Genomic DNA, 13,850 nt, shown 5'->3' with positions numbered 1-13,850 from the left:
GTCGTGTCAAGAAGGGAACCCACGAGTTGGGAAACTCTCGCGAGATGGTTAATGTTAGGCACGGACCTGGAATAGTTAAGGTTAGGATCGGTCGTCGAGCAGCGAGTCTCGTGAATGTTTCTGAAAGTTTTTGCCAGATGATTTCAGACATGCAGCTGGTGTTAAGATGGACACCAGAGTGAAGTGGGACACATTCCATAATAGTGCAGCTGGTGTGTTTTGGATGCCTACTGTTACATGTTCACATATTTAGATCCACTCTGATATTTTGATTGCGATTATCCTAATAGTTGCCAAGTCATTTTCTTTGTAGCGACTAATCGTTTCAGCTCTAATAGCTATCTCAATAATCCAATGATCCTTGGAAGGACATATTGGAGTTTTTGGTTTTAATGACCTGATTTCTCTCTCTCAGAGGGTCCAGAGTATGAGTACAGTGGCAGCGAAGAAGAGGACGACGAGGTGACGGAGGAGGAAGGAGAACCCAGGTAAAAGCCTTTTCACATTTGGCATGAAGAAATTGACCACAGGGTGTATGATGAAAGACGGAGTAATCATTTAGAACCACAGATTTCAACATGCAGAGAGGATGTGGTATCAAGCATACATAATGAATCTGGATAAACACGCAACCAATGTCTCAAAGAGTTGTTGAAAATGTATCATCACTATCATTATCAGTGCTTATCGGTAGATTAACACTTGTGTCATTATGAACTCTCCCTCTGCTTAAGTGCTGCTCACATACAGAGCGAATGAGTCACTACGGGGCATGTGTGTGTGTGTTTGCTTCTCTGCTGCCGTCCCTGGATGTCAAACAGCAGATGGCACTAGGAACTGAGCACTTTCTCCTAGGATGAGCTTTAAGTGTGTGTATGTGTGTAACTCTGCCCATGACCATCTCATTGGTGAATTAACAGCCATTTGGTATTTTTCTCTGCATCCTCGAGTGTATTTCAGTACATAACAGTCTCTGTTAACACTGTTTTCCTCCCTCTCCTCCTCTTCCAGCTCCATAGTGAACGTTCCCGGTGAATGGACGCTGAGACGGGAGTTTCTTCGCTTACAGACGGAGGATCGTGACGGGGGCAGAGAGGGAGGCCACGGGGGAGGTGGTGGTCAACAAAGACAACAGGTAGGTGTCCAGTTCATATGCAACCTTTTACACATTCATTTGTATTGTAGTGATTAGGGGTGGGAAAATAAATGGATTCACTTACATGTATGTATGACGGATACGGAACAGATATGACGTCGCGTTACTCAGACTACAACAATAAAAGCGGTAACTTCCTTCTACCTCTGCATATACTCAAATGAAGCAAATATTTCGACTCTGGCATTCAAAAAATTATTTAAAGATCGTAAAAATAACAATTGCGATACATAAGTGAATCGATTACTTTTTTTCCCACCCCTAGTAGTAATGGAATAATACAGTAGTAGTAGTTACAGGTGTGCTTTCAGTACAGCGGGTTCAGGTTCATTAATTTAATTCATTTAGTTTAGCTCTTTATCACGCAAGAAATTTACTAATCAACTCAACTCAAATGGGAAAAGTCATCCTATTAGTTAGAACAGTAGAGTGACTACCGAAATGTCCACTCTGAGCTCTAATCCCATTTCACACTCAGCATTTACCTCTAGTCTTGTTAAAGTTTTAGGCGTAACTGCCTCATATCACGGTTGGAACAGCAGCCATTTGACCCTGGATAAAGTCAAACATAATTCACTTCTGGCTTTACTAGTACAGAGCCGAGTCAACTTCATATATTTAACCTTTAAATCAAAGACTTTGAGAGTTTGAAAATCATTTTCTTAATAGTTTTTGAACTATGATCATATAATAACTCCTGTCCAGGCGTTGCAGCAGCACCGGCAGCAGCTGGCGGAGCAGGAACGATACAAGCAGCAGCTACTGGCCGACAGACAGAAGAGGATCCAACAGCAACATGAGCAGAGGCAAAAGTTAGAGGACGTAAGTGCTGCTTATTCACATTTTTCCTCTGTATTTACTCAGAATTTATAGGTGAGTAAGCAGGAAATCAAACATTTCAGATGAAGAGAAGATTAGTTCATTTCCACCAGCTTTTATCATTATATCTTCAGTGTCACCTTCCACCTGCTGAGTCACATCCTCACTCTGCCCACTCTGACTGCTCTCGCAACGCCTTCAACCTCAGACACTTTCATTTGTATATCATGAAACCCACAATAAACTGCAACTTTGTGTTATGTTGATGATCTGACAGCTGTAGTTTTACTGCAGGTTGTACTTGTTAAAGGGACTGTTTGTAACTTCTTACACATATAAATCATTGCGGGCCGGTGTTCCATGCGCGCTCACGTGTGGCCACGCTGTTCAGACGACACTCCAACACAAACTACACGGAGGCAACAAAACCGCAAAGTTGTATCTAGTGAAGCCCGTCTGTGAAACAGTGTTGGCCGCGGTCGGAGGACGCGGGGGAGACCGTAGCTCTGCTCCTCTGTCTGCCTTCACTCACACACCGCGCTCGTTCTCCCTCTCCCGCTCCACCTCACTCCACACTGCAGGAGAGTTAGTTTAGCTCTGAGAATATCTAGTGAGAAAGTGGACGTTTTAACAGAAATAACTGCTGCAGCTCCTCCAGACCAACAGAGGTTTCCCGTGTCTTGTGAAGTGACGGGGCTCCGCAGAGAGAAACGTTATCGTCTCCGACCAAAACTCCGGTGTCTCCCCTGTTCCCTCCGGCCGCGGTCGGGAGGCTGAGGCAGGAAAGCAGCTGAAATATAGAGTGATATTGTGCTTTTAGCTGACGTGTGTCGCCTCACTGTTTTGAGCGATGCTCCTTCATGTCTATGTGGAGCGAGCACAAGCGCGAGCAACAGGACGCTGACTTTCGTTGACTTAATGGCCACAGGTGTCGCTGTTAACAAGCATTTCTAATTCTGCCCTTATTCCGAAAAAGACAATATTCCTACACGGCTAATGAAAATGAATATTCCACTAATATTCCCATTTATGCAGCCGTGCATACTCCGATTAACATAATGGTGGCGGACTTTTTCGACCGTGAGAACACAGCCTCCCTCTTCCATTCCTTCAACTACCTATCCAAGTCTTTCTTTCTTAATGTTTTAAAGTAGGTGTGTTTCTCCTTCCGACCAGAAATGTGGGCTTTTCTTTTGGGCATGCATCTCTGCAAACTGTCGGCTAGTTGGTCTGTGTACAACGCACAGAGCTAGCCGTTAACAGGCAAGAGGCTGTGAGTCGCAAACTGATGTAAAAAAAACATTTGAGACGCATATTCTGAATGTGCTGTATACATGTCCAAAGTTTGCTCCTAAACCCTGAATAATATCAGCATATCCCACATGTATTAATCAGGAAATGCTCCAGTCAGAATAAGGCCTAATTCAGAATATCCAAACGGGATATGCTGTTTACATGACCCGTATCAAATTCAGAATATTGTCATATTCTGAATAATAGTGGAATATTGTGTAAACGTAGTCAATAGAAAATGTATATGTTTCTATCAAGTAAACAAAAAAACAGAATGATACCAAATACTTGCAAAAAGTATTTAAATTGTAGTTCCTGTTCATGTAAATGATGTTGGCTTGACTGTTTTCTATTATTATGAGTATTATCAGTACTATTTGCTGTTTGCAGCAGCAGAGGCGGCAGCTGGCGGACTGCGCCTTTCAGTGGGCGGAGCTTCAAGAGATCCTGCTTGGGGACGAGTCTGATCTCCATGACAACAGAATCTTATTGGATGAGAGACACAGGAGGAGTGACAAGAGACAGGTAAAGATGAAGTTCTAGTTTTGTACTTGTCACAAGATATTTCAGTGTGATGACTTAGTGTGTGTGTAGTGTGTAGTAATCATTACCTTGTTGGTCTGTGCTAGTTTTTATGCTGGTGGGTGAGGAGGATGTGGGACCCGTACCTTGGATGTCTCAATTTGCCATCCTGAGAGTTTTTACAATGTTTTCCACTTCCTTATGGGCATTAGGAGAAGTTGAGAAATGTCCGTATATTTGAAGCCAGAACAGCGACCGGTCTCTAGGAATGGTGCTTCTGTTTGGTCCGTTGGTCCGTTGGTCCACATTGGGACGTCACGAAACAGAGTCTCTGTAGTTCTGAGGACAAATCCAATTGATTTTGGTGATCTCTGACTTTTTTCTAGTACCATCAGTGAATCAAAATCTCCAGATGTTCCAACACTTGAGTTCATGAAGATACCTCAAAAACTTGATTAAATGTTAGCATGCTAAACATAATGTAAATCTGGCCAGACACAGATAATTACACATCTGTTTGCACTTTTTCGTGTCCAAAAATACTGATTGTTTAGGGAAAGCTTGAATTTTTAGCAATTTTTGGTGTGCTTTTGTTTTTGCTAAAAGGGATAATTCGGATGTTTCTCAGTGGGGTTGTATGAGGTACTCATCCATAGTCAGTGTATAACTACAGTAGATGGCGGTCGGCACGTCCCCAGTTTGGAGATACAGACAGGAGTTACCGCGTGGAACAAAAGCAATGTACTGCTGTGGACGGGGCCGGCAGCAAAACGTATTTTAGCCACCTAAAAGAAAGGCCCACCTAAAAAAACTATAGAAGTTTAAGTGTACGCTATATTTAGAATATTTCCGACGGGGAACTGAACTGAAAGTGAAACTTATCCATACTGTTTTGGTCAAGAGAGTCTGGCTGCTTTGAAGAGAGCATAGATAAGTTTCATTTTCAGTTCAGTTCCCCGTCGGAAAGAGCTGTCTGATGCAGTGGAGGCTGGTCCGTGGAGGCTGGTCCGTGGAGGCTGGTCCATAGAGGCGGAGGAGGTTGCTCCTCCTCAATTTTTTGAGAGGCAAGAGGGAGATCAAAATATTAAAAAGAGTAATTAGCTGAAATAATTCATTACCAAATCTCAGTATCAATTATAAAATATTTTTCTCTCTTCTTTGGAAAAAATCCATTATTTAGATTCTAATTAAAATGCCTCAACAGTGACGCCTGCAGGGCAGAGAGGAAAGGGCAGCATGTGTGTGTGAATTGGTTGTGGCATCGTGGGGGGTAGAGGAAGACAAGCACCCTCGGTCCTCCCTTAGGGCAGGACCTCTCCTATCAACTCAATGCATTTCATTTTTTTCATGCTTGTCTGTGATTGGCCAAAATACTGAACATAAAATGACGCTCCAAGGGAGGATAACCTTTCCTGGGCTTTCTTAAATTACAAGTATACAAAATTGACAGCAGGTTGACTAGGGTTAGGGTTAGGCACTCCGCACCTGATTGGACGAACGCTTTCCCTCCGTGGGCTGCTGCTACCAACTTTCAAACCAGAAACAATATGGCGGCTCGTTTGGAAACTTTCTTCTCTTATTTCACGAAAATAGTTCACCGAAATGTGTTTCCGAACACATCCGAGGCGAGAAACAAGCCATGCAGTTGATGAATCTGTCTTTATTTTGAATCGACAACGTTTATTTTAAAAGATTCTCGGGAGTTTCGAGAGGTGGCGAGTCGCTTCGGACACCCGTGATTTGCATAAAATAGACTAGACTTCAACTTTATGCAAATGAGGAACGGTCGTTGTAACGCTCCGTCTCTCAAATCGCGCCGCCACGCTACCAGAATGCATTGCATGGCTGCTTACAAAGACAATGAATGGGAAGCTAGGAAAGGACGGATCCTATGGACACGTACCATGACGTACTGGGCTCTGCGTCACCGCTCGTTGGACTGACAGGCTTCTAGTGACGCAGACGCACACATGAAGTTCATCCCCATGGAGAGACTGCAGTGATTGTTTATTAGACATCTTGTAAGTCGTTGTTTAACTGCTTAATAAGAAAGTATATAAGCCCAACCCAGCTGACTCCCCAGGAGGAACAATATGTTTCTCACCACATCTCCAAAATAATAATAGAGCCATAGCTGCCCTATTTCAAAGATATGTTGTCTCTATTCCAGATGTCATGGCATATTGGAATCAGTTATATAGGCCATTGGAAGAAGGTCTGGATTCTTCCTCATAAATACCTAATAGTGAATAAGGATAAGGAAGTGAATCACTACATGCAGAATAAAAAAAAAAGGCATAAAGACCTTTGCAGATTTGTCATTGATCATTTCTTTAAAGACATTATTATGGGAAAATGTGAAACACCAAAACACCAAAACAATAACAAAACTCCCCCGGAAGAAAATGTTGTACATCTTAAAGTTAAATGCATCAGTCTGGTGCCACATCTACCCCTTGCCAGTCACACCTTGGATACAAATGAATAAAACAGTCTCAAGTGTAGATTGTTTGGGATGTGTAGTTGATGTAAGACCAACGTTACATAATGTCTGTCTTTACCAAAAACCCAAGTTACCTGTCAGAAGGAGTAGCTAGTGGCAATGCTGTGTGTGTGTGTGTGTGTGTGCGAGGCTCTGTGTGTATTTGACGCTGCAGTGAGTTAACACATGAGCTTGTTTTGTTCAGAAAGGTGTGTGTTTGATGCCCGCTGCTTACACCTGTCAGCCTCCGTCACCCAGGTGATAAAAACACTCTCTCCTTGACGCGGCGGGCCAGAAGAGAGTTTTTAAGGGCAGATCTTACAATTCATAATTTTACAAGCATGAACTGTGTAAGACAAAACTTTATGAGATGGAAAGTGAGCTTTTGGACACATTTCCATCAACTTTAATCCCATCATAACACAAGAAGCGGGAGCCTTCTTCTCATTTCTTAAATACATTTTACATCAAATAGAACTTGCGGTATGCAGGTGCTGCTTCAATCAAGTCTTGAGGAATTAAACATATATAAAAGACAGGGTCCACATATATATATCCAAAAGAAATTATCATTTCACAGCACTCTCAAAAGTTTTTGTAAATTAGTTGGACATTGAATAAGTTTTAGAAATCCTTTGTTTTGCTTCTGTTCTGCAGTTTCTTGTTTGAAGAAGATCCATAAAGTTGCTATAAAAATATATTTTACCTTGTTAAAACTTAATTTATAACATCACACTAATCTGTGGGATTTAAAAATCACCTTCACTGTGAGAAATTGTTACAAAGCAACAGTGCCAGTGACGATGTGTGTGTATGTGTGTGTGTGTGTGTGAGGGTGTCATTTTAAAGAAAGACAGATAGCTCTCTCCACTATATCAGAGACTCCTTTTTTAGTCATTAATTTGAACACGGGGTGTAATGAATCCATCCCACACACCAGTGACTTTCAATAGGTGCATATTAACACCAAGGAGCAGGTTAGGAACTGTGATTTCTTCATGTAGAAGACACTGTATTTCAATGCTATTAATAACTGTCTAGTTATATTATATGTCTATTTGGTGTGTGTGGCAGAGAGCTCTCTGTACGTATTAGATTCTGATTACACAGATTGCCTCTAAGTCATTAAGTTCAGCATGCTTAATGGATCTATCCGATGCTTCATTAAGTTTTAATGCATCTGCATTTAATTACGTGACAGGTTCAGTGAGTGTGTGATGTGATGTCTTGTGTTTTGTCAGATGAAGAACTTGTCTCAGCGCAGCAGTTCCAATCATTTCACACATTGATTGATTTGGCAAGCTTCACATAATGTATTTCAGCGGCTTATCGGTGGCTTAAAGGGGAACTACGCCCATTTTCAAAACTCATACATGTTATTCCTATGGTCTAAGACAGTCCAAAAAATAGAGTAAACATGAAACCGCCCAATGTCAGCTGGGATCGGCTCCAGCCCCCCCCCGCGACCCCTAACGGGATAAGCGGTTGCAGATGGATGGATGGATGGATGAACAACCGAGTAGGGATGCTAATTTTTAAAAATGCTCTTAACCAATAACCAACCCTCGTTAACCGATTATTAACCGTTAACCAACAAGGTTCGTGCCTCGCACCAGCTGCAGTGTACGAGCACAACAGACAACTGAGTCCCCAGTTCACCGTATGGGAGCGTATGCTGCGTTCACTGTCTCCAGTTCACCGTCCGGGAGCGTTAATTTAGCAGGCAGCCACTTTCCCAGTAAAAGTCTCCACCGCACATTTAGTTTAGTTTAGCAAGTTGTCCGCTGTGTGTCTGCCCGGTGTAACGACACTCTGTCTGCCCGGATTAATGATAGCGATTGTCCGAGAAACAGAGTGTGTGTTTGTGCTACATTAGCAGCTGCTAGCGTTGCCGGTGGCTCCGTGTCGGTGAATAAATGCTACGAGGCTACATCTCTTCCGCTCAAGCGAGCTATAGACGGGAGCCAACTTCCTGTATCTGTAACGCTGGCTCTGCCTCTTAAGGTGGGCTCTTAAGGTGGGCTTTTAAGGTGGACCAGCTTTTCCCCTTCAAGTGACGAGTTTTTCTCAGCTTTTTAATTAATTATTAACATTTCTTTTAACCGTTTTTAACCGATAGCGTTGATCGGTTAAAATGCTTAATGTCGGTTAACGGTTAAACAGTTAATTATTAACATCCCTACAACCGAGTGCTAAAACTCAAACTTGTGATGTCATAGGGTATAAAGTAGGGGTGTGGAATCACTAGAGGCCCCACATTACCATGTTATTGGGATACTTTAGTCACGATACAATCTCATTGCTATTTTAAATATTTTGCGATATGCTGAGTATTGCAGTAAGAATAGGACCGCAAAAGTTAACGCGATATGAACAAATTTGTTTTATTGTTTTTTTTTCTTTAATGCATTATTACAACTTGAGATTTTTAGGTTGTAGCGGGCTCAGTTTTAAGTTACCATTAGTACCAACCATGTCATACTCACTTGTCGTGAAGGAGGCTAAATAACGCTCCAAACTTCCGCTAGAGTGAAGATACTGGTATCCTATGAAACTAGAAAACCTAAGGAATCCATTGGTACCAACCCCAAAATAACGCCACAAACTTGCGCTAAATTTTGGCGAGGAAAAACTGGCTCGGCCATTTTCAAAGGGGTCCCTTGACCTCTGACCTCCAGATATGTGAATGTAAATGGGTTCTCTGGGTACCCACGAGTCTCCCCTTTACAGACATGCCCACTTTATGATAATCACATGCAGTTTGGGGCAAGTCATAGTCAAGTCAGCACACTGACACACTGACAGCTGTTGTTGCCTGTTTGATCATTAGTGCTTGTTTGTTAGTTTGTTTGTTGCGTTGTTTGTGGAAGAACCAGGTCTCTGTACTCACCAGTCACCCTGCAACATTAGGTAGCTGGTGTCTTGTACCATCCCTGTTACTCTTGTTAATACATTACTAGATTGACCTTCTGTGTGCATGGTCACCTTGGATTATGGCTCGAAGGACACATACGTTTTCATTACATGTACAAAGTTTCATCATGGAAGTTTTTTCATCCAGTTAAGCTGCCGTTTTCAGCTCAAGCTCTGTTGAATGTGACCCTTCAGATCCAAGCAATGTAAACACAATCTAAAGGCAATGGTGCAACCACTGCAACTATTTAAATAGAGTAGATTTAATTCAACATTGTAAATGTAAAAACATCCAGTTGGGACTAATTGGACATACAAGGATTTTCCAGGAGAAACTCAAAAAGAGGTCATGATGAAATATTTAGAGTCGAGGGCGTTGGCTAAAAGCTCCGTGCCATCTTGCACACTCTGAATATTTTAGTTCCCACCTCTCAGAATTCTGCTCAAGATCTTAGTATACCCTAATTAAAGTAAGCATCCGTGTGTGTGTGTGTGTGTGTGTGTGTGTGTGTGTGTTGTGGTACCAGTGTTTTTTGTATTCTTGTGAGGGATACAATAAAGAATACAATAATGTGGAACAAGAGGATTTTAGAATACGAATTAAGGTTCAATTTAGTTGTTAGGGTTAAACAAAAAAAAAGTAATCAAAATCATGGAACATACTGGCAGATATCAGTCAACCATGTGTATCTGTTCATGTGTGTGTGTGTGTGTGTGTGTGTGTCTTCAACAGGATCAGGCAGGCAGGCAGCGGAGTACCGATGTGTCAGTAAGGCCTCTGGACTCCGCCGCAGAGCAGGTAACAAACCTTCACTCTACATCTTTCACTTACTCCTCATTAATTCCTCCATTTTTCATAGGAGTGAGGGCAGGTTGGGATTTCTTTTGAAATGTTCTGAATGTGTGCTGATTCTTAACGCCGCTGACGGTAACACGCATTGCGTGGGAGTCTGCAATGTGGACCTGAGTGTGTGCAAACTGCTAACCTTTCAGGTGGACCTCATTTATTCCGTTCTATGATTGCTACGTTTCTTGGAAGGTTTCTATCTCTTATGCGATTGTCTCCTTTTTGTTTCTATCTCTTTTTCATGATTTCTACGTGTCCTCCAATGTTTGTGTTTTTCACATACGGCCTAGATCTTTATCTGTTGTCTTTTTGACCTGTTAATACTAATCAAAATCTGAAATACTTTATTGATCCTTGGGGGGATATTGGGGCATTACAGTTGCTTTTGTATAGACATAAAGAAATGTAATAAAATAGAAATGAAGGAGTACATAACATGTAAATTATGTAAGTAATACTACAATATAAACACAATATATGTAAAGAAATATAGGTAAGTACTAAAATTAAAAATGAGAATATAAGAAATATGTACAAATATTTGCATTAAGACTCTAACAAGCAACAGGTTGTGTGCAGGGAACAATATAATGATGAAAACTGTATTATATGGTTGCATCGCCTTAATGAGGTGGAAAAAAATTTACAAGTGAAACGATTAATTAGCTGAATAATCGATAAGCCAATCGACAGAAAACGTATCTGCAACAATTTTATAATTATTAAATTGTTAAAGTCAATTTCCAAGCAAAAATTTCAAATTTTCTCTTCTTCTACATTCTCAGTTGTGAGAATTTGCTGCTTTTCTTTGTCTTTTGTGATACTGATCTCAATATCTTTGTCTTTTGTGATACTGATCTCAATATCTTTGGCTTTTTGGCTGTCAGTCGGACAAAACAAGACATTCAAAGACATCATGTGGTGCTTTAGGACTTTGAGATGGGTATTTTTCAGTATTTTCTAGATAATTTCATAGATCATCGATTACTGTAGAAAATAATCTGCAGCTTTATCGATGAAAAAAAAAGATGTGGTGACTTCTGAAGTAGCGCTGCTCCAACTTTGATGATATGATACGATGATTTTTTACAGCAGAAGAGAGAATGCTTTGATCGTTCGTGTGAGAGAGAGAGAGAGAGAGAGAGACTTCTTCACTGCTCTTGTCTGTGTCACTGACCACTTGTGAGATGAAAGTAAAAGCCAGGAAAGACTTACAAGACATAGCAACGGAGCCAGTGTTCATTTCGTTAATATGTTCGTCAACAACATTTTTTTCCCACGACTAAGACGAGACGATGACAAGACGGCACTGCCGGCATTAAACACATAACGGTAACGATATCAAACATGCAATATCATTGACGAAAAAAGACGAGACTAAAATATAGTTTAAAAAGATAAAAACTTTACCAAAATCTCTCTTTATTTTTGTCACATTGCACCTTCTCTTCCCCTCTCTCTGTCTCAAACACACACACACACAACGCACTGTGTGAGCGGCGCTCAGTCCGTCTCTGTCCTCCTTGTCTCACACCTCAGTCCTGACAAATGTGCTACTATAAAGCATAAAGTTGTCTGTTTGCGGGTCGTATCGGGTGGTTGAGTAACCCATATTTTACATGTTGGGTGGGTGGATGGGCTCTCATGACGGACCGGTGGCTGAACCGCGCATCATTATTGAGCGCAGTCAGGAGCACTCAAACTAAGTCCAAAGCTGCATTCTTCATCATTCAACCCGTGTTTTTCATCAGATAATGATAAGATCAAATTGTATGTGAAATAAATTTGACTAAAATTACAGAAATGTTCAATATATTCTGATGACTAAACAGGATTAAGATTAAACAAAAAAAAATTGCTGACAAAATGAATTAAGAGGGAAAACTAAAACGTTTTGAGTTATCGTCTAAAACTATGGAGGATAAAAATGACTAAAATGTGACTAAAACTAATGAGCATTTTTTGTTTTAAGACTAAGACTAAATGTAGAAAAAGGTGACAAAATGAACACTGAATGGAGCAGGGAGGAGAACAGAAAGGGAAAAGCTAGTGTCTTTATACTGTACACGTGTTAAAATGATAAAGAATGACAGTGTGTTTGACTCCTGCTCTGGGTGCCTGACACCCTGCTGGGGCTGGATTGGAGTTTTTAATTCTCTATTTGTCTGGAACTCAGAGAGACAACAGTAATATATAGTGTACTGTAGCAGGAGAGTCACATCTTGACAAGCTTTTAAACCCGTGCTTATCACAGCATGCCATCACTTCTGTTTTAAAGCCTTCCCTCTCCATCTCTCTCTCTCTCTCTCTCTCTCTCTCTCTCTCTCTCTCTCTCTCTCTCTCTCTCTCTCTCTCTTTCTGCTTGTCCCAGCATGCCTTCTCTCTCTCCTCTCCTCACTTGTTGTTTCCTCCCTCCCTCCGTCGTTCACAGCATGTAACCTCTTTTATTTCTCTTTTTTTGTTTTTCGACACGTCCCTCGGTTTTTGTTCCAAAATGTGACTATCTAATCTCAGTAGGTGTTTCAGAAATACAAACTCACCAAACATCTCTCTTTTCAAACACTTTCTCGCATCCCCAAGTCCCTCATCGCTCTGTTCTTCTCTTCTATCTAACCTGTCGTGCCCCGATGTTGTTATGATTATGTGGTATATTGAGAGTTTGATTATTACTCCATGGGCTGTAGATACACACAATTAAAGAATACAAGACATATCATTAACTCAATAACAGAAGGTGAAGGAAGATTTATTTTTTATGGCTCCAGCCCTTTGCAACCCTACACAGTTGATATATTATGTGTAACTGTTACAATCACAAGCAAACTGTCAGGGATTTATTTGAAGATTAGTCTTCATTCGGCTGTTTTCATCTCTAATATGCAATAATTCTAGTCAACTACTGTAACTTAAAGGTGATAAATGCGAGATTGGGAGCATTTTTATTGCCTCCGCACAGCTCTCAACATGGCGACGCGAAGCTAACGGTGCTAACAGTGAACTCAACAGCAACACTGATGACAAAGCTAACAGTGTCAACCTGAGGGGAACTGGAGGGTGGGTGCTACGCTTCCGTGATAGCGCCATCGGTCGGGACGGCGTTATTAGCTGTAACTGCTCTTCTATATCTTTACATATATACATATTAATGCTCTGGATATCGTGTAAAGAACCTTGTTTCTGCATTGGTTGCCATTTAGTGTGTATGTCTTCTTTTATACTTACCCACCTTATTTGCAGTAAATTGGTACATATTCCTTGGTCAGTTGGGCTCAGCAGAAAAAGACAAAAATGACCGTTCCCCGCTTCCCTCCTCCCCCTCTGTCTGACGTTCATTTCTCATCAGTTGTCATGCCAACTATAACATATTAAGCTGCTTCAGTTGTCACCACACCATCAATTATTAAGAAGACATCTATTGCCGTTGTTAATGGAGACATGGAGGCTCCACATTTTAATGTTAACTGCTAACATTTTTATGTTTAACGGTTTAACAGCTTTAATATCAGTGTGTGTCACACAACTTTAAATGAAATATCAGATGGACTAATTATTTCTCTGTTTGTGTCACCATCTTTCACTGTTTTATTTATTATTAATCCCTGTGTAAGTTACCAAATAGAGCAACCATGCATTCTTATTCAAGTTACAATTCTTTAGTGGTCATTTGGATGGTACATTGCAGATAGCTGCCATGGAGTGTTCTGTAATATAGTTACAGCAAATAGGCCTTGTTTCAAGAGACCAAGAAGCTGTCATGTTACCATGGCTGAAGTGCTGTTGATAGTTGAACACGGTTAGTTAGGAATGTTGAGTATTCT

General features: G+C 41.0%; 1 protein-coding gene across 2 annotated transcripts in view; it reads left to right on the top strand.

Annotated features, from left to right (window-relative positions):
- The window catches only part of LOC141774910 (mitogen-activated protein kinase kinase kinase kinase 4), a 101,477-nt gene that overhangs the window by 45,939 nt on the left and 41,688 nt on the right, over positions 1–13,850 (top strand). For both annotated transcript variants that reach the window (XM_074647718.1, XM_074647719.1), the window contains exons 11-15: positions 416–488; positions 1,012–1,135; positions 1,862–1,978; positions 3,659–3,793; positions 9,919–9,984. In XM_074647718.1, coding sequence (XP_074503819.1) covers positions 416–488; positions 1,012–1,135; positions 1,862–1,978; positions 3,659–3,793; positions 9,919–9,984 — 515 coding nt within the window. The remainder of the gene's footprint in view (positions 1–415; positions 489–1,011; positions 1,136–1,861; positions 1,979–3,658; positions 3,794–9,918; positions 9,985–13,850) is intronic.

This window comes from Sebastes fasciatus, chromosome 10, assembly GCF_043250625.1.
Source record: "Sebastes fasciatus isolate fSebFas1 chromosome 10, fSebFas1.pri, whole genome shotgun sequence".
Classification (NCBI taxonomy): domain Eukaryota; kingdom Metazoa; phylum Chordata; class Actinopteri; order Perciformes; family Sebastidae; genus Sebastes; species Sebastes fasciatus.
The sequence above is the reverse complement of the archived record's forward strand: the minus strand, read 5'-3'. Positions and strand labels throughout refer to the sequence as shown.